We start from the raw sequence: 22,438 nt of genomic DNA on the forward strand, positions 1-22,438 counted from the left end.
CGCTCGGAAGACCAGGCTACGTTCGACTGACGATGCTCCGGAGGCGGGTCTTGTGGGCTGGACGGACGCCCAGGTCGCCGCGGGCAGCGCGTTGCACTACTCCAGGCCGGCCGGAAGCGGGCTCAGCAAGTCCATCGCGGACAGCCACTCGCGCACTCGCCGTCCCCCTCGCTCCTCCCCACACCTCCTCTCTGCACGCGGCCCGACCCGACACGGCCAGTATATATACGAGCCCCCTTCTCCATCAACTCCTCCAACCGCCTCACTCCAATCAACACTTCTCTTCTCCCACCGCTCGCCTCTACTCGACATCAGCTGCCATGTCTCCCCAGTTCGAGATCCCGAAGACGCAGAAGGCGGCGATCGTCGAAGGCCCCGACTCCCCTCTCAAGATTGTCCCCGACCACCCCGTCCGCCAGCCCAAGGACCTCGCACCGGGCGAGTGCCTCGTCCGCCTCGAGTGCACCGGTGTCTGCCACACCGACCTGCATGCGCGCAAGGGCGACTGGCCGCTCAAGGCCAAGCTTCCCCTGATTGGTGGCCACGAGGTGAGTCTCCTGCTTCCTGGTCCACCACCGCTGACTGGCGTCCGCCGCAGGGTGTCGGCACCGTCGTCGCCATCGGCGAGCACACGCAGAGCCCGCCCGTGAAGCTCGGGGACCGCGTCGGGATCAAATGGCTCGCGTACTCGTGCCTCGACTGCGAGCTCTGCAGGAAGGGCCTTGAGCAGAGTGAGCCATGACGTCACCTCCCCCGCATCGACTAAGCGCTGACCGCCACCCGCACAGGCTGCCCGAACCAGCAGCTGAGCGGGTTCACGACCGACGGCACGTTCCAGCAGTACGTTGTCTCCTGGACGAGCCATGTCACCCCCATCCCCGACGCCCTCGACTCGTACGAGGCCGCCTCCATCCTCTGCGCCGGCGTCACCGTCTACCGCGCCCTCAAGTACTCGCACACCCACATCGGCGACTGGGTCGCCATCCCGGGTGCCGGCGGAGGCCTCGGCCACCTTGCCGTCCAGTACGCGACCGCCATGGGCCTCCGCGTCCTCGCCGTCGGTGCGTCCCGTCCACCCCACCCTCACGCGCGCAAGGCTAACGGCTCGCTCTAGATACGGGCGCGGAGAAGCGCGAGCTCGTGAAGAAGCTCGGCGCGGAGGCGTGGGTCGACTTCCGCGAGAGCAAGGACATCGTCGCGGACATCCGCGCGGCGACGGACGGGCAGGGCCCGCACGCCGCGATCGTCACCGCCGCGAACAGCTCCGCGTACGCGCAGGCCGTCGACTACCTCCGCCTCGGCGGGAACCTCATGGTCGTCGGCCTCCCCGCACACGCCTCCCTCAGCGCGGACATCTTCTTCACCGTTACGAAGAGCATCAGCATCTACGGCTCCTACGTTGGGTAAGCTACTCCCTCCGCTGTAGGTACTGACGGCCGCTGATGGCTTGCAGCAACCGTCAGGACGCGCGCGAGGCGCTCGACATCGCCGCCCGCGGCAAGGTCAAGTGCTACTACGAGACCCGCAATCTCGACTCGCTCCTCGAGACGTACGAGAGCCTCGAGAAGGGCGAGATCGTCGGCCGCATTGTCCTTAAGATACGCGAGTAGATGCGCACACCTGCCGCGTGGCACCCCCTCTGATATCCACCCCCCTCCATCCCTCCTCTCCGATTGCGCGGCCTAAAAAGAAGACGCTGTACGAGTAGGTGTATACTAGAATGGCTGGCATGACCTTCAATGTTGTAGTAGTATTCAATCCGTAAGAATAGCCTACGTACGGCGCGCTGTACACATTGCTTAAATGTAACGAACTAATGAGAAGCCTCATTGTCTCTACCTTGGCTGGATTGAGTACTGCAAGGTGCACGACTCATGTTACTGTACTGTGGTTGCGCATAAGCTACATTGACTTCGCCACTGTGGGCCAGCTCAAGCTGCGCAGGCTCAACCGCTCATAAGCGCCGACCAGGCGCGTGATGTCATTGTCACGCTCGCGGGGCCTGCCACGTGACCGTGACGGCGTCTTAGCCGTTCGTAGAGTCGATTGCGCGGACGCAGCGCGGTTCACTTTCAATGTGATCCACATCCTGGTCAAGTTTCCCTGTTGCGTAACGATGCTACGGCGATCCAGCCGCACTGCGCATTTGAAGAACATCACAAGGCTGCCGGTCCGGGCTTCGAGGACACCGAGTGGTTCAAGAGGCGTTGCGGAGAAAGCGCGCGCTGGCCTCCTCCGAGTCCGAGCTAGCGCACGACCTCGGATGCGTCCAAGACGAGCGTTCTGTCAAAAGTTTGTGGGCTGGTGATATGTGCGACAAACTACTATGCAGCTTCTGCCGAATTCTGACTAATTGGCAGTCACACAACTTGAAGGAAATCCGTCAGCGACCCAGATATCCCAACATGCTCCACCTGAGGTTAGTAACTTCCATGTTGTCGGACTATATGCTATAGTCGCGAGCTGTCCACCCGACAGAGAGGCATGTAAGTGAGCCCTGTAGTGTGGAGTATGCTTCCGCTACTAGAATGACGGACCTACGTACGGGTGACGCCGACGGTACCATTCAACCGACGTCGTCCCGAAGGAACTGAGACTGGTGCTGCTTTTGGCGGCTGCTGGTTGTGTTCCGCCAGCTAATGGTTGTATCGTATCTCAATGCAGGTCAGCAAGTTGCGGATACAAGTGTTTCAAGGCTCCATTCAGCTCTGGTACTGTAGATAGTATACTGCCATCAGTGCCAGCAGGGTCGAGGTTCGCGCGGTCTCAGGCGGCCTCTCGCCCGTGCGACTACGACCACTGTCGAACGGAATCACCGCGGCAACAGGATTCTGTCTGCTATCGAGGCGGTGCTCAGATCACCTCACATCAAACGTTCTTGACGTCCTCTCGCCCACGCCGGACTCAAGTCGCCAACTACTGGAACGCCAGGCTTGTGCGTATTTAAGAGAGCTCGATTATGCGGGTCGAACATCAAACTACAACACGTACTGACCCGGACCTTCTAGTTCTCTCTTCTCGCGCAAAATGAAGCTCATCCTCGGGTGCGTAACGTCTGGCTCAAGTCTTCGATTACTTACGCTCAGCCCGTTTAGCTCGTTGCTCATGGCTGTGTCGGCCGCAAACGCGCTTGGGCTCGATGCGCCCCCGCCTGACGGCTGGACACCAGGGGAGACGGTCACCGAGGGCTGGCAGTCCCAGCCCGGAGATCCCGCTAATTTCACCTTGACGCTGCAAGCTTTCGATATCTCGCAGAGAAGCTATGCGCTCGTCGCGGTTGTTGAGACCTCCGCCGGCTCGGTGACATTCGCGCTGCCCGACGTCAGTACTGGGTGAGCTATACCTCCGCTGGTTCTCTGAAGCTGCCGTTGACAACGCCGATGTGACAGAGAATACGTCTTGAACGCAGTGAACGCGACGTAAGTGTCTCTCGGCCAACTGTAGGTCTGAAGTCACGGTGGAACTGACTAGCATTGTACTATCACAGAAATGCGACCATCGTTTATGCTCAATCTTCATCGTTCTACCTTCCGTAGTAAAGGATAGTCTGTTAGTGGAGCTCGAGGCAGAGCTAGGGCAGAGTAGATTTCCGAGTAAGTCTGATTCTACTCCGAGAATCAGGTGGGCTACGGTAACTGATACACAGATACAGATTGCATGGACTTGCTGCGCAGCGCCGCTTACATAGTATGCCAATCTGTTCACCGCTACTCGTCGCCGTCACCAAATCGTTCAATTGTGACTCTGTTGCCATTTTTGAACACCATAGGCCATGCGCGCCGGTCTGCCGTTCGTGCCGACTTATACTCGCCTCACCTCGGACGCCGTGACTGACCTTCTCCTGGTGTTGCAATATATCATCGTCATAAGCGCATGGGCCGCTATGTTCGTCTCATCCGCTCCGTCCCCAAGCCCGCTCGCCCATTATCCTTCTCTCACGACCCTCCTCTCCAGTGATGTCTCACGCCTTATACTCGACCTCCACAGATCGCCTGGCCATGGCTAGTATTGACACCGACTTGAATGGCTACGGGTCAGATTTCTCGAGCCTGTCCGCAAATGTCTCATGCATACATAGACACCACGCTCGTGTTCATCACGTTCACGTCGGAGACCGATGCACAGGATCCGCTCGACTCGCACATCGAATGACTCGGAGGGCCTCCAAGAAAGTGACCTTGTTTTGGAGCGTGGTGTCCATGAGATGGGTAGGTAGATGCGCCTACTCTGCAGGCTGCTGATCGATGAGTGATCAACGACTTCGTCCAGACTCTTCTGCTCCTCTTTCACACACAAAGACACCGTCCGATCAGTGCCCGACTCGGGAAGTATCGTTCACTCGCTTACATTGTAGTACGCAGGTAGCTCACACGTCCCTCTCGCGCTCGGTATCACAATACAACAGGGTATATGTCACGCTCCATCGATATTTCGTCCTACGGCTACTTCAGCAGTTCTACAATACCGTCGTTACAGATGTATCCTCATTGTCCAAGCCAGTCGATCCGTCTACTAGTTCAGATGATGTCCTCGATATCGGTCCATGATTGGCACAACCCAGAATTACTACCTTGGTATGCCACCGCCGTGCACCTTTCTCCCGGGATATTAGCTATTCACGTACAATCAACGCCACTCTCCTCCAAGCATGAATAATCGGATAACTGTGCGGAACTATTCGGGTCGTTGGAACGGTTATCGAAGATCATCGTACATGAGATACTTGTCCCGCTGTCGATGTGTTGCGTTTTCGCTTGATGGAGGTCATCAGAACTTCTCTGATTTCGGTTACGGGCTGTGACGGGCCGTAACGGTTGCTAAAATTCCGATTTTACATAGTGTCAGCGTGTCACTCGTTAGCAAGACCCGTCGCATTTTAGAAGGTTGGGAAGATGCGGCGATCGCGTCGCTAGATAGTCGTTACGTAGCCATAACAGTTCACACAACCGTCAGCGCGTTAGCAAGCGTCACTGCTGTGGCTCCCATTTTTCCGATTCCGTGCTCAATGCTCTGGCAATAGATCTCATTTCCGTGTATGCTACACATTGTGTACTGGTACTGTGTGTATAACTAATAAACCTAACAAACGCACCCGCCCAGGTAAAGACCCGCCGAAGCAGGTACGGGTTGTGTGCGGGTGTATACTCACCGGCGGAGTTGGTAGTGTCCCTCCTCCCTCCTCCTCCGAGAACGGTTCCTACCCGGGTTTGTAGAACTGCGGCGCGTGCAGGTGCATCTCCAGCTTCGGTGCAGCTGGCGTGTGTGCTTCATGCCCGATGGGCTCGCCGTTTTTCAAGAAGCGCGTTTGTGCGGCGTGAGAGACCGGGTGTCCGTGTTGCTCAGGCTCGCCTTGAGTGCAGACGCGGGTGCGGCATTCTTCGCCTGTCCGAGGCACACCAACCGGGCCAGGCGGTTGCGAGATGCGCGGAGAAGGCGCACTACCTTGTGGTCGTCTTGAGGGCGGTGTTGTGGCGGGGCTTGGCGCATTGACACACTAACGGTGCTCACCTTGGGCTCCTCAAGACACGCGTCCATGCCTGGCTTGAGGAGGCCACTGAACACGCCCTCCTCGAAGTTCTTCAAATTCCGCACCGGCTGGCCAAACACCTCGAACCGGAACACAAGCGCAGCGGCGTCCGAGCCATGCTCGCTGTGCGAGGGATCCCCCTCCGCGTCCGCAAGCAGCCCGTGCTGCCCGCGCGAGTGCAAGGGGCGGGCGGTCTGTTCCTCGGGCTCGGGTGCGTGTGCGCCTGCCACGGCAGTGGCTATATGGAGGGCGCGCGGGGAGGGCTGCTGCGCTGCGAAGGCGGGCTGGAAGGAGGTGGAGGCGGACACGGTGTGCAGTGATGATGGGTCGTGAAGTGCTGCGGTCTGATATGGTGTTGAAGGGCCCAGTCAGATGAGTAGTATGCTTCGGTCGGGGAAGTGAGTGTGGCCAGGACGTCCGTGATGCTATAATTGAGGCATGCGTCAGTGGGTGAGAGGATCGGCGATGGGGGTGCGCGCACATTATGGGTCGTGCTGGCAACATGCATGCATGCAGGAGCAGAGAGCGAGCGGGCGTCGTCAGAAAGCGGGCGTCGTCAGAAAGCGGGCGTCGTCAGAAAGCGTGCGTGCAGACGGGAGAGCGAGGTGTGCAGCGGGCAATTATCAGGCGTCGGTAGAGATATAAGGAGAGGATGGGTGCTTGGTGTGTTGCGCTACGAGGGAGGGCGCGACGCACTCGTGTCAAGTGCAACCGGTGCTTGCCCTAAACCGCGGGAGCGCTCGCACGGCCTGTCGCGGCTGTTACCCTCATCGCACTCTACACTACCTACACTCTGGTCAACATCGCTCACGATGATGCAGCAACTCAGGAGACGACCCGCACGCCCCAGCTCACCATCATCTCGCGCGTCGTGTCCATCCCTTTCTGATGAACAAGGAGTGTTGTGGCTAGCCTGAGGCAAGGCTACAAAAGAATACTACAGAAGCACAAAGAGCACTGTAGTAAAGGAGGACTTACAACAGATCTCTTAAGAGCTGAGAGGGAAGACTCAGAGGCGTTAAGACGAGAGGAGAGACCGTTACATTCTAGGGCGTATCCAGCCCAGTATATATACACATGAGAGAGCCATCACATGATCGTACAGTAAGCGTAACAGCGTAGAGTCATAACGGAGCGATATGGTGCAATGAGCGAATACACAAGGATGAGGCGATATTGCACCATGAATGGAATGTCATGGAAAGGACTGGAACAGCGATGTGCTCAATGATGCAATACGATGCAATCAAGGAATGTGCTGGAACATGATGGAAAGCGGTGGAATGTTCCATCAGGGTCTAGATCTAATCATGTGCTACAGGTCTGGATCAAATCCGAAAAGAATGTACGTAATATGTAGCATAGTAGAACATAAGTCCATAACGGGTAAGGATAAGTCCTATCCCGTGTGATAACACCTAAAACAGTTGAAGTTCAACACTCCCACTTGTTCAAGATGCTACAAGCATGCCAGAAGACGACCTGAACTTCTCAATAGCTTTGAGAGGAACGTTCTTGGTCAAACAGTCTGCAAGCTGGTCTTCGCTCGCGACGAAATAGATTTCAGTTTCACCACGCTCGTAGAATTCGCGTATATAGTGATATCTGATCTCTATGTGCTTGGTTCGGCGGTCCACAACAGGATTCACCGAAAGGAAGATACTTCCTTGGTTGTCTAGACATAGAGGAGTAGGACTTGACATGTTGTCTCCAAGCTCCTCGCCAAAATGACGAAGCCAAGCCATCTGACGACAAGTGTCTGAGGCGGCCTTGTATTCTGCTTCAGTAGAAGACAGAGAAACAGTCGGCTGACGTCTTGACGCCCAGGAAATGACACAATTGGCCATCATGAAGATGAAGCCGCTTGTCGAATGCCTATCGTCGCGGTCTTCGGCCCAATCTGAGTCTGAGTAGGCAATCAGACCAGAGTTACTGCCGCCATCATAACAGAGTGCAAAACGCTTCGTTCCTTGCAAGTAGCGCAGAACATAGAAAGCCAAACGCATATGCTCCTTAGATGGGTTTGAAGAAAACTTGGCCAATCGCGTGACCGCAAAAGCGATGTCTGGCCTGGTACCTAGCATGGCGTACATGATACTGCCAATAATGCTCTGGTACTTCGTCCTAAACTCTTCGGTAGCAGTCTCAGTACTGCTCAGCAAGTTTGCGCCTGCTGGCAATGGTGTACGAGCTTCTTTGCAGTTGCTCATGCCAAAACGTTCTAGGACAGTCTCCAAATAGTCTTCCTGGTCCACGAAGAGCTTGCGTGTAGAACGCTCTCGACGTATTCTAAGACCTAGGAAACGTTGGACTGCTCCTAAATCCGTCATCTGGTATTCACGCGACAAGCGCTCTTTGACCGAGTCAATGAAGGGCTTAGAGTCGCCCAAGAGCAACAAGTCGTCGACATATAGAATGACGACACAAGTGTGATCTCCAGATTCACGGGTATAAACGTATACACCTGCATCCGAATAGGTGCGCGTAAAACCAAGCCCTAGGAGAGACGTATGGATCTTAGCATTCCATTGGCGTGAAGCCTGCTTAAGTCCGTAAATCGCCTTCAAGAGAAGACAAACGTGGTCCTCCTTGCCTGGTACAACCCAGCCTTCAGGTTGTTCCATGTAGATCTCCTCATCAAGATCACCGTTGAGAAACGCTGTCTTGACGTCCATCGACTCAATCTCCCAATCCTCAAGGGCTGCGTGCGCGAGTAAGTATCGCACCGACTCAAATCGTGCAACCGGGGAGAAGGTCTCGTGGTAATCCTGACCCCAAACTTGGGTGAAACCCTTGGCTACTACACGAGCCTTATAACGACCATCGTGCTTGATCGTATAAACCCAACGATTCTTAATGACCTTTCTGTTCTTAGGTCGCGGAACCAGAATCCATGTCTTGTTCTCGATCAGAGAGTCGTACTCAGACTTCTCCGCACCATGCCATTTGTGTTTGTCAGGAGACTTCATGGCTTCAGAATGACTCTGAGGTACACCATGGTTTGCTTCCGCAACAGCGCGCGCCATCATCAAAACTTCTGCTTCATGACGCTGATTCCCTTGGGTATCTGTGCGTTTATCAATTGAAGCTGGAGGTTCATCTCCGTAAACGTTGTCTCTGTTCCTAGCGGGATTTCTCCCAGCACCATCTCTCCGAGGCCTTTGATACTGAGGCTGAGGAGGAGGAACAGGATCAGGACGCGGCTGCTCAGGCGGATTTACTCCCACTGGCTCAGGTTGATCTTCTGGTTCTTCAGGTTCGTCGTCTGCGGGTACAGGTACAGGTAGAGGTTTGTCTACATCCTCCGGTTCCAAATCCGAAGGATCAAACTGCGGCGGACCCAGGGACTTCGGGTCATGGCCTAAATCTTTCCGTGCCGGAAACGTCTCTTCATCGAAGGTCACATCACGAGACACAACAATCCCTCGAGTGGCTGGGTTCCAAAAACGATAGCCCTTTGAACCCTGCTCATAGCCAACAAAGATCATCTCGACTGCCTTCTTGTCGAGCTTCCCAGATCTCTGTTCTTTCGGCACATGCACAAACACCTTGCACCCAAAAACTCTAAAGTAGGAAACATCCGGGATTGTGCCGTCCCAGAGAGTAATGGGGCATTGCCACTTCAAGCGGCGCATAGGCTGGCGATTATAAATATGAACCGCGGTGTCGACTGCCAGTTGCCAAAAACCATGACTTAGTCCAGCTTGATGTAGCATAGACATAGCCTTCTCAACGATGGTGCGATTCCAACGTTCAGCTCTCCCATTTTGCTGAGGTGAGCCGGCAACCGTCTTCTGGTGTTCAATACCATATGACTTAAGACGGGCAGTGAAAGCGTCAGAAGTGTATTCCCCCCCACGATCCGAGCGTACTACTTTAATCTTTTCCTTGGTAACATTCTCAGCCCATGCCCTGAAATCCTCAAACACTCGGAGCGATTCAGACTTCTGCTTAAGATAATAGGCACGTCCAAGACTGCTATAGTCATCCAAGAAAGATATGAAGTATTTGAAACCATTCGGCACAGAGGCCGTACGCATAGGACCATCTTCATCGGTGTGAACAAGTTCAAGAGGCCTGGAAGCTCTCTTGTCCGATGGAGGGAACGGGGTACGATGTGATTTACCCCACTGACAGCCTTCACACGGAGACTTGTCCTCGTCTCCGATTGAATCAACACCTTTCGTATGGCTAGGCAGTTTCTCAAGAGCTTCCTTAGAAGGATGCCCTAAACGTCGATGCCAGAGTTTCCAATCTGACGATGAAACAGTCCTTGCGGACTTGCGGCTCAAAATCTCCAAGAACAGCAGATACAAATTGTTCACCGGCATATAGTCCGCCTGCAAGATGGCGTTGCCGATGTTCTGCGTCTTTTGCCCATGTTCAAACTTGCGGTCATAGATGACCATCCGTCCTGATCCTTGAACCAAACAATAGTTCGTCCTCTCAATACATCCGGTTGAAAACAAACGACCAGACGCATATGGAATATAGGCGACGTTCGTAATCGTCGTTGGAACTCGCCTTCCGTTAACCAAACAAACTCCCTTAATGGTACCTTCTCCAAGTGCTTTTATGGTAGCAGCTCCGGCCGTCTTAAAAATGATAGGGACACGATACTCGTGGTAGTCCCAGAAATCAGACACATCATTTGTGATCGTCATAGACGCACCAGAATCCATTATCCAGTCAGTCATCTTTCCCTCAGTCTCAGCGGAGTGATCCGCAACATAGAAAGAAGAAGTCAATTGAGCGGAGCCCGCAGAGCTCGCATCTACTTGTACAACATTTGACGACTGTCCAGAAGAAGCACCATCTGACGTAGATACCGTATGCGAAGAATGTCCATTCGAGTCCGATTTACCCTTGCCCTTGCCTTTGCCTTTGCCCTTTCCCCCCGACTTATTGCCCTTGGGGCGCAGATGAGGGTACTTGGTCCAACAGTTCTCCTCGCCGTGAGGACCTCCACAAGTCGGACAGGGAACCTTCGACTTCCGCTTAATCTGCGAAGATTTCGACGCGGACTGTCCCATGCCGGACCGTCGAAGAGATTCCTCGGCCAAGATTTTGTTGACGACCGTCTCGATCTTCAGATCGGTCAACTTCGTGGTCGCCATGAGTGCAGAGACCATGGTCTGGTAGGTCTCCGGCACCTTGGACAGGAGAATCAGAGCCTGCGTCGACTCGTCAAGCTTGATCCCTCCAGCAACGACTTCCTTCAGACGAGTTACAATTTTGTTCGTCTGGTCGTGAAGGGGCTTAGAGTCCGACATTTCAGGCGACTTGATGAGCGAGCAAAACAGCGACCAGGAATAGGCCGCATCCGGAGTACCAAACGCCGTTTTAAGGGCGTCCCACATCTCCTTTGCGGTCTTCAGGGTTTCCCCATCTTCCTTCAGGAGGTGGTGATGAATGTTCCTCTCCGTGCGCATCAGGAGTACACCTTGAGCGCGGGAGTTCATCTTGCCATAATTGGCATCTGTGGTGGTACCCGGAGCAATAGCAGGCCAGGCTTCTATAAACGTGAGGTAGCCGCGCATGGCAGCCGACCAATTAGCGTACTGAGACGCTTGGGCAAGCACGGGAATAGCGTCGGGCTTGACGTCTCCCATGGTGGTTGTCAGAAGAATAAACTCGTTAAATTCTTCGGACTCAAAAACAATTGGCTCTAGGGGAGCCTCAAACGAAACTTCAGAGAGGGGAGTGAGAGGAGAGTAAACGGTGCTGCTTGGCGACGGTAGCCTTGCAACGTGTTCAGGACCAGGAGGAGAAGATGCCTCCGAAAACGAGTTAGCGAATATAAAATCTTCCTGCCAGGAAGCAACCGGTATGCCACCCCAAGTGTTACCTGGCGGTGTGTAATCAGGAACGTCGTAACGATGAGGACAGTGGTTTTCGTCGCAAGCGTTCCACTCAGCTTCCTCAGGACGATAGTGATAGTCGTAGACTTCCTGATAATCAAATAGATGATGATGACCGGTACAATCGTAGGGTGTTTCACCACTACTATGTTCGCTGATGTCCGAGTGATGCTCAGACGAAGCCACAATGTGATGCTTAACAAACTAATATTCCAGGTATATAAACGTATTGGTACGCCGACCAAAGTTCTACAAAGCGATCCAGTCCAGATATCCGCCGTCAGAGACTAGCGTAAGCTCCCTGGCTACCTTGCGGTACCTACGAGCAAGCGACTCTGTATCCGTCGAAAACTCGACGCGCCCAACCTGCTTGCAAGCCCACGAAATTCTCTCGCGCTGCTCCTTCGACCAGGTAGAGACCTTGTCGATGTTGTCGTCGACCCAATTGAGTTGGTCGGCGAGACGATGAAGAGCCTTCTGAGATTCGCCGTCGAGACGATCGAAGAGGTGTTTCTTGTCGAAGATCGCTTGGAAACGATCGGCAGTGGCGTGTACCTTCTTGAGAAGGATACCCTTGGCGTCTTCAGCGGACTTTCGCTTGAAGTCAGGGAGAGGACGAGGCGCAGAGAGACGTTCAGCCAAAGGCTTAGGTGCAGAGGTGGAGGCAGAGGTGGGGCGAACTGGGAGCGGATGGGACTGGGATCAAGAAAACGTTAGATCCGAAGATCAGAGGTAGATAGTGTCGGCGTCGGACCAACCTTTCTCTCAGGTTTGGCCGGAGGATAAACTTTAAAATCGCTCTTTCGAGCTACCCTGGAGAGACGCTCTGACAAGGCCTTGGGCACTGTGTCCTTGAGACGTCAAACTCAGTCCAAAAGGACAGCAAACGGTGCCTAACTTACTCCTTGAAGAAGTAGGACTTTTAAACAACAGTAGTGCGCACTGTACAGGGAGCTGGTCAGTGACCAGGGCTCATAACCTGATGAACAAGGAGTGTTGTGGCTAGCCTGAGGCAAGGCTACAAAAGAATACTACAGAAGCACAAAGAGCACTGTAGTAAAGGAGGACTTACAACAGATCTCTTAAGAGCTGAGAGGGAAGACTCAGAGGCGTTAAGACGAGAGGAGAGACCGTTACATTCTAGGGCGTATCCAGCCCAGTATATATACACATGAGAGAGCCATCACATGATCGTACAGTAAGCGTAACAGCGTAGAGTCATAACGGAGCGATATGGTGCAATGAGCGAATACACAAGGATGAGGCGATATTGCACCATGAATGGAATGTCATGGAAAGGACTGGAACAGCGATGTGCTCAATGATGCAATACGATGCAATCAAGGAATGTGCTGGAACATGATGGAAAGCGGTGGAATGTTCCATCAGGGTCTAGATCTAATCATGTGCTACAGGTCTGGATCAAATCCGAAAAGAATGTACGTAATATGTAGCATAGTAGAACATAAGTCCATAACGGGTAAGGATAAGTCCTATCCCGTGTGATAACACCTAAAACAGTTGAAGTTCAACACTTTCGTCTCGTCCTCCCTCAGCGCCCAACAATCACGTACACCTGCCAGCCCTACACCACCGCCACGACCGTGTCCAAGTCCGCGCTCGGGTACGCAGAGCCCCTCCGGCGCCGCTTCGCGCCGCTGCTCCCCACTGCTTCTCTGCGCGGACGAGTACGCCAATGTTGGGCTTGGTGCGGTGCGGTCGAGAGCAGGTACCCGTACCCGTTCAAGACGACACCGGAGGACATCGTCAAGGACCTCAAGGCCCGCAGCAACAACGCGAAGGACCTTGCGAACAAGACCATCGAGGCGCGGGTGAAGAGCCTCGTTGCGAACGTCGCAGAGGGTATCGACCAGATGCGTATCTCCTATGTACCGGCAATCATGCCATGCCTGACTCCCGGGCCTTTACAGCGCTTCGCACTCATTGTCGACTACTTCTAAGTCGCGGTTCACCGGATCCACCCCTCTGCAAACGGCACTGCAGAGCCTGCGTCCCCGGGGACCAAGTATCAGTACTAGCGCGCCTACGCCCTCTCGAGGGAGCTCTCCGACCAGCTGCGCACGTACTCCACAAGGCAACTTAACCAGCTCAAGACACACAACATGCTCGTCAAGCGTGCCTCCAAGACAGCACACGACCTCTCCACAATCGCGCGAGCTACGACACCGCCCAACGAAAGGTACGCACCGGTTCTTCCGAGTCAGTCACTCCAAGCGCGGCTGACACGATATCTTGCCACCCCTCGTTTCCAGTGCACACCTTATCCAACACGATGCTCACAGAGCTGCATCCAGTGCGTGCAACAACCACGGCCCTCCCCGCACACGCACAAGCCGCGTTCTCGGACATCTCGCATCAGCTCTCCTCGACGATCTCGGATCTGACGACGATCCTCAAGTCAGGTCGAGAGCGCCGGGTTGAGGAATAGCGACGTGCTCGGTGTGCACTACAGAGCGATGATCCGGCAGTGTTACAAGACGAACGAGGATAGGATCATCGCAGCCTATGGGCCTGGCAAGCAGTATGTGGTCGGTGCGGATGATGCGGGTTAAAGAGCAGACTTCGATAGTTAGATAGAAGAATGTAATATGTCTTTAAGCTATGATAATGGTTTGCCAATCGCGTCAGGCTTCAGTAACTCTGTCAACGGCCGTCACAGGCTGTTAGCAAAATGCACTTTTTGCTAACAGCTAACGGATGTGAGCATTGAGTGACACGCTGACACTATCTAACGCTTTGGCGTTAGCATCCGTTGTCGGAGAGAATACGTGCGCGTCGACGACCAACACACACAACACGATCTCCTGAAGCAGGCGTTTGAGGCGAGTCTAGTTACGGGCGATCGGGCTGGGGACTGGACGGCAGGTGATGTTCTGTGTAGAGTAATGGGGCCGCGCGGATACGAATGGATACTTAACTGATCGACTCGACTACTCGACTTTGGCTCGACTTGAGGTGCACGCGCGACGTCGAGTCGCTCGTCCGTGCCTAACCTGGAAGCGCGCGTAAGCGAGAAGGGAGAAGATGGGGGGGGTAAGATTCACTGGCGAGAACGGGCGACGTGGCCCTCTACAAATACAGTGCGAGACCGAAGCACCAGGGAAGTGTAAAAAACTAGGAGAGAGCGTTGGACACAGAAGGAACGCGTGACTGGTTCGAATGGAAACGTGATATGTGAAGTACCAGCAATCGACTGCCGGATTGGGAAAGAATAATACCTAATTTGGATGTACCGTATGGAACGAATCTGGAGCACCCGCCCGGGTGTCGACGTACGTTGGTCCCCCTTCCGGCATTGACGGCGGACCGTTGTCTCGGTACGGGGCTGACAGCGGACGAGCGGTGCTATTGACGTTCGCGACCTGGCCCCCACAGGTGCGGCACTCTACTCGTCGACCCGCCTTCGTCCTACGGTGAGTCTTTCGCCTTTGCCTTCCAGTTCGCCTCAGTCGCGTCGGTAGTGTCGAGTCGGTACAGTATTGGATCGTGGTCGTAATGTATAACTGTCTGTCGCGAAATGCATGAGTCAAGAAGAAGAACCGGAAGCTCTGAACGATCAAGAAGGAAATGTGACATATCTATGACGCGGTGTGCGCCGGTCTAGCCCTCGGCCGGCTTTCTCTTCCACAAGAGGGGGTGACTATAGTCTTGACCTCAAGACCGCCCTAGCACCACGGCGTGTAGTACTGGCCAACGAGAGCGAGCATCTCCACTGCGTTCGTCATTTCGTACGCGCCCGCCATGTCCCACCTCCGCGTGTCGATAACGTCCCACACACCCTCCGGTAGCTCCGCCGCGTTCTGCTTCAGAAGTCCGAGCGTTCCGCAGCTCGTCCTCCACATATAGTGCGGTACGTCTTCCAGGCGCGGGTCGTCTGCAGGGTCGAGTGCGAGTACCGTAGACATTGTTTGATGGTCTGCCCTGTAGAAGAAAAGTCGTAAGCGACTCGCCGCGACATGCTCCTTCAGGACGGTGCCATCAAGCTCGCGGATGCAGTAAGAACCAGAGGGATACCGCTCGTGGACTATGTACGGCCCTGCCCAACGGAGCGCGCCCTTATTGCCGTGCTGCGCATCGAGCCACGTCTCGTGGACGACGACCCATGTCCCGGGCGCGTAGTCGCCGAGCTCGATCTGCCGGGCGTACTTGCGCATGAAGTCGTCGATCGCCCGCTGTCGGCTTTGCCGGAGGTGTTCTGTCGCCTCTCCGAGCACCTTGTCGCGACGCTCGATCTGTTGTACACGGATGGCGAGCAAGTCCTCGGTTGTCTTGACTTCGTCCCACGCGAGCTTGTACCACGTCCTGTCAGTAAGATCGAAAGGGAACAGACAATGCTTGCCGTAGAGCAGGAAATAGGGCGTAAATCCCGTTGCGCGCGATACCGTCGTCCTAATCGCCAACAACGCCGCCCCAAGGTGCCGCGGCCATCGTTGAGGCTTGTCTCCGCTGGATCGAAGAAGAACCCGCATCAGTGTTTGCCCGTCACGTTCCGCTATACCGTTGCCTTGAGGGTGATATGGCGTACTGAGGATGATCGCGACGCCGTGCTCTTCAAGCAATATACGCACCGCCCCTTTGAATTCCGGTCCACCGTCGCACCCGACTATCGGTAAGCAACCGAAGCGGCAGATAATCATCCATAGAAAATCAGCCCAAGTGCGCGAGTTGTTCTTTCTTACCGCCCATGCCTCGACCCACTTGCCGAGCGCATCCGATCCATGGAGTAGGTACTTCTCGCCATGCTCCCCCTTCGGCATGTATACTGTGTCGAAGACCCATCGCCTAAGGATCGACGGTGCGAGCGTGATGCTGAGTGGCGTAATCGTGCGCGTCCGCGACCGGTACTGACAGCTGTTGCATGACCGTACGAAGAACGCGATCTCGTCGTACATGGACGGCCAGTAGTACCTGTCCGCAAGCTTCGTATACGTCGGATCGCGACCACGATGTCCGCAATCATTGTGAGCCTCCGCGATCAATTCCCGTCGCCTACCTTCATCGAACACCACTAACCGCGGCACATCACGCTTGCTGGTCTTCCACAGACGGTCATCGTGCACGATGAAGCCCTGAGCGCGTCGCTTCAAGTTCTTCAGTTCGTTTCGGTCCAGTACGCATCGTTCAGGGAGCGTCCCGTCGCTTATGTACTTCTTGATCTCTTCGAACAACTGGGTGGAAGACGTGTCAGCTCCTTTATGCTCGTGCGAAGCGCACCGAATGTCATGCATGCCCGTTGGCGGCGGCATGTACGCGTAACGCATCCTCGTCTCTTCCGGATGCGCATCCCAGGTTGTGCTGCCGGCCTGCCAATGCGACCCATGCCGGCGGTTAGCCTTGTCGACGTGGTCTTGTATCGCGTCGAGTTGATCTGGGGTGGTTAGCTCGGAGATAATGTACGCTGGTCGATACTCAGTATACGCGAGCGTCACGACTTCGTCGCCTACGAGAAACTCAGCTTCCTGTTCGCGTGCGAAGCTACGCACCATGAATTCGTTGCCGATGTACGTCGCGTCGTCCTCGTTTCGCAGCAAACTCGGATGGAACGGGCTCATGTTGCCTGGTTCTTCGATTGGTGCCCAGTACTCGCGCCCGGTTCGCGGATTGTTCTGTGAACTGTCCCAATTAGGTCCGCACTGAGGGATAGCTGGATAAAGGCGTTGATGATACGTATACCATCGCGGATAGATGAAGTCGACGATGTTCGCGTTGTGCGGCCGAGCGTTCCCGGCCATGACCGCACTGCCGATAAGGTGGACCCATTCTGCTATACGGTTAGCCTTGTGCGACTCAAACTCACCCATGTTGACGACCGTTGCCACCTGCGCGATGCCGCCCGCGGATATCTCGTAGTCGAACCCGACCTGGGCCTCTGCCGTTGTTGAGCGGTGTTGCTCGGCCATTGCGAGGGCGAATACGTTGAAGCGCTTTGGGCTGAGTTGACCGCCGACGGAACCTATATGACGGTCGAGCTCGTCTTCTCCATCCGATTCGCTCGAGTCATCGTCCGCAGGTGGTCGGCGTGATAAACCGTCTTCAGCTTTGTGCTTCGCTGCGGGCACATGGTTTAGCTCGAAGTCAAACAACTGTATATACGATACCCATCGCGTCATGGGCGCGTTTGGCAGGTCCGGTTCGTGTATCATCTGCTTGAGGTAACTTGCATCGACGTCGAGTCGGAAGTGGACGCCCCATACGCGGTGTCGGCATTCTTTGATCGCTCGAAACGCTCCGTACAGCTCAGCTTTGGGCTGCGAATATCTTGATTCAACCGCGTTGAACGTGCACGATCCGAATATAGCTGGATGTTTGTCAGTCTCGTTATACTGATATATGACCCACCCTGCTCCGTGGATCGACGAGTCGACCGCGAGGACGACGAGTCCGTGATCCGATGTTCGTGGAGCCCGAACGATCGTCGCTGCAAGAGGGTAGTCGATCTTCCTGAGTACCGGAGCGCGCGTGATCAGTGCTTTGAGTTCGTCCATAGCCCGTCGTTCTACCACGCCGAATTCGAACGGGGCGTCAGTAACACGGCACAAGGCTGAGAGCGGCTTAGCAATTAGCGAGAAATTCTTGATCCATCGCCGTCCGACGCCTGCAGTGCCGAGAAACCCGCGGACCTCGCTGACTGATTCGCAGTATGGCCACTTGAGTATCTTGTTGACGAGGCCGTGCTCTGGTTCCCATCCGTTAGCAGAGACTACCGAGCCGACGATCTGTACCTTAGGGGTAGCAAGAATTAGCTTCGCCCCCGAAGCCGTCACGCCTGCCTCGCGGAACCTGTGAAACAACATGTTCAGCGTGGTCGCAAACTCGTATATGAAGCGGCGGATATCCTGATTGCCTTCGATAGGTTCGTCATTGTACCGTGACGTAGGCCCCTTCACTCCATTATCGTCTACAAAGGCGTCAGCGAGTACAGGATACATAGGCCCGAGTACATGCAGGATCCATCGCATGAAGCATTGCATCGCGTTTGTGAAGCCCTGTGGCATCGTCGCATTTCGAAGCGCGCCGCATACCGAATGGAACGTCGTCAGGTCGCGCGATCCTTCATGTAGCCGAATGCCGTTGTAGCCAGAGAACAGATCGAGTATCGCGTATACTTGATGGCCAACGAAGCTCTCAGCGAAGTCGTCCGCTCGCGGAGGTAACGCCGAGTCGCGAATTGTAACCGCGTTGAGATCTTCGAGGTTGATGACCATTCTGGGCTCGCCGTTCTTCTTCAGTACTGGGAATGAGGCTGCCCGGTACGATGCCGTCGAATATTCGTAGTTCCCTGCATCAATCTGGTCCTGCACGACCATTCGTACCTTATCTTCAAGGGCCTTCGGTACCTTGATCGGCGGTCGCATCCACGGTACGTGTTCTATAACAGGAATCTCGTAGTCCGGGAAATACTTCGGTGAGAACGTACCTCGCTCCTCTTCAGTCCACGCGAGTGCCCGCTGATTAATGTCGAGGACGTGCACCATGAGGTCCGTTTCTGCATTTGTGAGGAACCCGTCCGGAATGGTCTTGAGGATTGCATCCAGGCGGTCCTGAGTCAGCTGCTGCGTCGGCACGAATACTGCGCGTGGTGATGGGTTCGTCGGCAACGGAGGCGGTGTTGGAACTTCGATAGGAACGAGCTTCTGTGCTGATGGATTAGGCATATACGTAGGGACGGGTCTTACCTTGCGCGCAACTGGTTTGTATCGTCGTGCCGCACCCGCCGAAGCTTCATATTGAATGAGTGCACGATCTGTCCAAGATGAGCGAACTGGCTGCTTGCAATCGGGTGAAGAGAAGAAAACCGAACGGAGAAGCGTATCAAACGCGTGAGGCGGATTCAATTGCGCGAGCGCATGCACGTTATCCGAGTCCAAGAACTTTCGATCACCGGCCAAAGCCTGTATCGTTCTCCCGAGCCGAGGGATTTCTAGGGACGCTTGCCCCGCAAACGACGGGGCCAGCTCGGTACACGCGTCCCCTCCTAAAAACCCTCTACCACTTCCACCGACTGGACCAGCTTGTCCACGTTCCGTCGGTCTGACAGCCCCGCAATTCGGATTCGCATTGGCACGTTCTCAACGTCCCCGTCAGGGAAGACTACGAGGTCCTGCCCTCCACTACGTGCGTACTCGAGGCGCGACGAGAACCACTGCAGCCATGGCTGCCCCAGTATTGCATCATGCCTACCGAGCTCCTGCGGGTGCACGAAGAAATGGTGATCGAACCTGACGCCATTCACCTCAACCGGCGCGTCCCTGCAACATCCAACGAGCGATACAGGAGCTCCGTGTATGCCCCGAAGCGTCCACCTCGACCCATCACCGTCGAGCTCCACACCAGCTTGCTCGTACACTCGTTGTGCGATCAAGTTAAGCTCCGAACCCGAGTCAATGAGGTACGTTACCGGTTCTGTTCCGAACTTGCCCTGCACGAGCCCGCATGCCATCGCGACGAACCGTCGCCGCCCGATCGCCAGTGCCGCCGCGTAGCTGTCGATAACTTGCGCGAGGTGTTCTTCGTCGCGGATCGTAACAGATGCCGCTCCGACTGAGCTTGCCTTGTCGTCCGCTGCTCCTGCATCGCTATTAGCGTCGTCGTCCTCGCTTACCTCCTCTACCATCATCGCGTGGACCTCGCGCCGAGTCTTCGTCATGGTTGCGAAGCGCTTCTGCATTTCGGGCGACATTGCTATGAGCGTTTTTAGTGGGATCGTAAGCATTGTATTGAGCGCCTTCTCCATAACCTGGTCGGCGGAAACCATGTCTTGAATGTCTGACGTGAAGCGCACGTTAGTCCTGTCTGACCGTGTCTGACCTGCATAATCGCCCGGGTTGGTCTTCCGTTGTTGCTTCTTCTGTGCCTCACGATCTCTCCACCCTTGCTCTGTGTTGATCTTCGGCGGGTCCGTCTTCGCTCCCTCGGCTGCCTTAGCCTTGTCCTTAGTGAACCGTGTCGGCTCCGCGGGCTGCCGAACCTGAGTGGGAGGGGGTGACTTTCGAGTCGAGCCACCCTCCGGCTCGTCAGTACTTGAGTGCTTATAATCGAAACGCACTTTCTTGGGCAAGCTCGGCCCTGCCGCGGGCGAATCCGAGGGCGAGTCTAGGGCTCTCCCTTGCGATCTGGTAACCGGACACGAGTAAACGTCTTCAGATGAGAGGGCATAGACGTCACCGCTGAGTACCGGCTCATTGTCGCGCAGTACTTCGATTGAGCTGCACGCCATGTGTGGCGGCGAGTCGCGCGTTTTTCCCTTGAGTTGATCGATCCGCTGTTGGATTAGCGTGGATATGCCGCCCGGGACGCCTCGCCCGTTAGGCAGGTCGGATCCATCTGCGTATGTCAGTCTACCCTGCGGACTATACATGATCGTACCATCCGCAATCCACTTCTTGGTGAAGCCGCAATGACCCATGCCGATTCGATGGTCCAAATCCTTACCTTCTTCCTTGTCACACATGTAACAGCATCGCGCAGGCTGTCCGTGTTGCGCCGCACTTGCCGTGGCTTGTGCTGTCGAATTCGGCGTCGTCGTTGCGTGCCGCGCCGCAAGCAACTTATCGAGTCGTTCCGCTAATTCGTCAACCTCGTCCTTATCTTTCGTACGCTTACCTCTCTTCTTGCCCTTCTTCTTGTCGGCCTTCTTGCTGACCTTCTTCTTCTTTTTCCTCTTCTTGTCGTCGTCACTGTCACTATCAGAAGAGTCAGTATCATCATCAGACTCGTCGTCTGACGAATCACTGTCTTCAGATTCGTCACTTGATGAATCTAGCGCGTCTCTGTGGTAATCGTTATCAGTAAAATAATTGCGGACCTCGTTCGCGCACTGTTCAAAGGGCGCTGGCTCCTTGTGGGTGGGTGTCTTGCCCATCGCCTTCTCAAGCTTCGGTACGATCGCCTGTCTGACGCGTGAATTCAGTCCACGGAAGAACAGATAATCGTGCTCCGCCTCGGTGATCCCGCCCAACTCGATCTGGTTACCTGCGCACTTGAGAAACCCGTGTAAGTACTTATAGTATCCGTCCAAGTTCCGGATCGTATGCTTCTTTCTGTACTTCTTGCTGAATGCCCGGAGCTTGTCAGCCGAGCCCTTGTCCTTGACTGTACCTTCGCCGAAACAGAATACCATCCTTTCCTTGGCCTTCGCCCAATCGCTACCTGCGAATTGAGTCATGCATGAGAGCATGACGCTTACCTCTTCGGTGCAATACTCGAGCACCATGCGACACTTCTCGCTGTCCGAAAGCATCGCAGCGTTAGCTAGGTTCTCGAACACGTTGAGGAAGCTCCGGAGACGCTTGCCGTCAAACCGGGGCGAGTATTTCGAAGTTGGTGGTGGCATCGCGATACGAGACGGTGGTGGTGCGATCAGAACGGTTGAGTCGGACATTGCTCCTGGCGCTGACATGTCTGCGGATTGTTTGTCAGTAGGATCCTGGTACTGGGATATAGGGGAAACCGCGGGAGTAAACACCGGTGTGAATGGTGTTTTTGGAGTGGTTGGCGTGACTGAGCCTGAGGGGAACGAGGAGAGTGAGGTAAACGAGAAAGTGCTTAGCGGGGTGAGTACGTCTGCGGATGACGTAGGGAGAACCGAGATATCTAGTTCCTGATCGACGTCCTTGTCGATCTTAGGGTTCTTCTGTCGTTGCTTGCCTTTCCGGGATGCTGCTCGTTCTAGCGAAACGTCAGTAGCTAATCGAGTAGTACGGCGAAGTTCTGGGCGTCCTCGAGATGGTTCGCCTGTGTTGGGTCGCGGTGCGCTGGTCGCGCTTTTCGGTTCTTTCTTGGGCGCCGTCCTGAAATAGAACAATTAGCGCACCCGAGACTCTGCACACGTACCTGTGTGCAATGAAACCCCTGCGGTGGTCACCACTTGTCGGAGAGAATACGTGCGCGTCGACGACCAACACACACAACACGATCTCCTGAAGCAGGCGTTTGAGGCGAGTCTAGTTACGGGCGATCGGGCTGGGGACTGGACGGCAGGTGATGTTCTGTGTAGAGTAATGGGGCCGCGCGGATACGAATGGATACT

At 55.1% G+C, this 22,438-nt stretch overlaps 5 protein-coding genes across 5 annotated transcripts; 3 read left to right on the forward strand and 2 right to left on the reverse strand.

The window, feature by feature from the left end:
- Positions 1 to 320: 320 nt before the first annotated feature.
- On the forward strand, positions 321 to 1,610 carry C8Q71DRAFT_858380 (GroES-like protein; the record flags this gene model as incomplete). Its single annotated transcript, XM_047927512.1, has 5 exons — positions 321 to 548; positions 599 to 731; positions 789 to 1,061; positions 1,115 to 1,403; positions 1,454 to 1,610. 5 exons carry the CDS (start codon positions 321 to 323, stop codon positions 1,608 to 1,610), a joined length of 1,080 nt encoding a protein of 359 aa, XP_047778690.1.
- Positions 1,611 to 3,027: 1,417 nt separating this feature from the next.
- C8Q71DRAFT_724189 (uncharacterized protein) lies at positions 3,028 to 3,536 on the forward strand (the record flags this gene model as incomplete). The annotated part of the gene is made up of 4 exons (XM_047921624.1): positions 3,028 to 3,044; positions 3,087 to 3,332; positions 3,390 to 3,419; positions 3,488 to 3,536. 4 exons carry the CDS (start codon positions 3,028 to 3,030, stop codon positions 3,534 to 3,536), a joined length of 342 nt encoding a protein of 113 aa, XP_047778691.1.
- Positions 3,537 to 5,292: 1,756 nt separating this feature from the next.
- C8Q71DRAFT_708430 (uncharacterized protein) lies at positions 5,293 to 5,628 on the reverse strand (the record flags this gene model as incomplete). The annotated part of the gene is made up of 1 exon (XM_047920618.1): positions 5,293 to 5,628. A coding segment is annotated over one exon (336 nt), but the record flags the coding sequence as incomplete, so codon positions are not given.
- A 7,331-nt stretch (positions 5,629 to 12,959) lies between these two features.
- Positions 12,960 to 13,837, forward strand: C8Q71DRAFT_708411 (uncharacterized protein; the record flags this gene model as incomplete). The annotated part of the gene is made up of 3 exons (XM_047920617.1): positions 12,960 to 13,334; positions 13,428 to 13,608; positions 13,662 to 13,837. Coding segments are annotated over 3 exons (732 nt in total), but the record flags the coding sequence as incomplete, so codon positions are not given.
- A 5,547-nt stretch (positions 13,838 to 19,384) lies between these two features.
- Positions 19,385 to 21,790, reverse strand: C8Q71DRAFT_708689 (uncharacterized protein; the record flags this gene model as incomplete). The annotated part of the gene is made up of 1 exon (XM_047920635.1): positions 19,385 to 21,790. One exon carries the CDS (start codon positions 21,788 to 21,790, stop codon positions 19,385 to 19,387), a length of 2,406 nt encoding a protein of 801 aa, XP_047778694.1.
- Positions 21,791 to 22,438: the final 648 nt, after the last annotated feature.

Source organism: Rhodofomes roseus (genome assembly GCF_022264815.1).
Source record: "Rhodofomes roseus strain CIRM-BRFM 1785 chromosome Unknown C8Q71scaffold_11, whole genome shotgun sequence".
In the NCBI taxonomy this organism is placed as follows: domain Eukaryota; kingdom Fungi; phylum Basidiomycota; class Agaricomycetes; order Polyporales; family Fomitopsidaceae; genus Rhodofomes; species Rhodofomes roseus.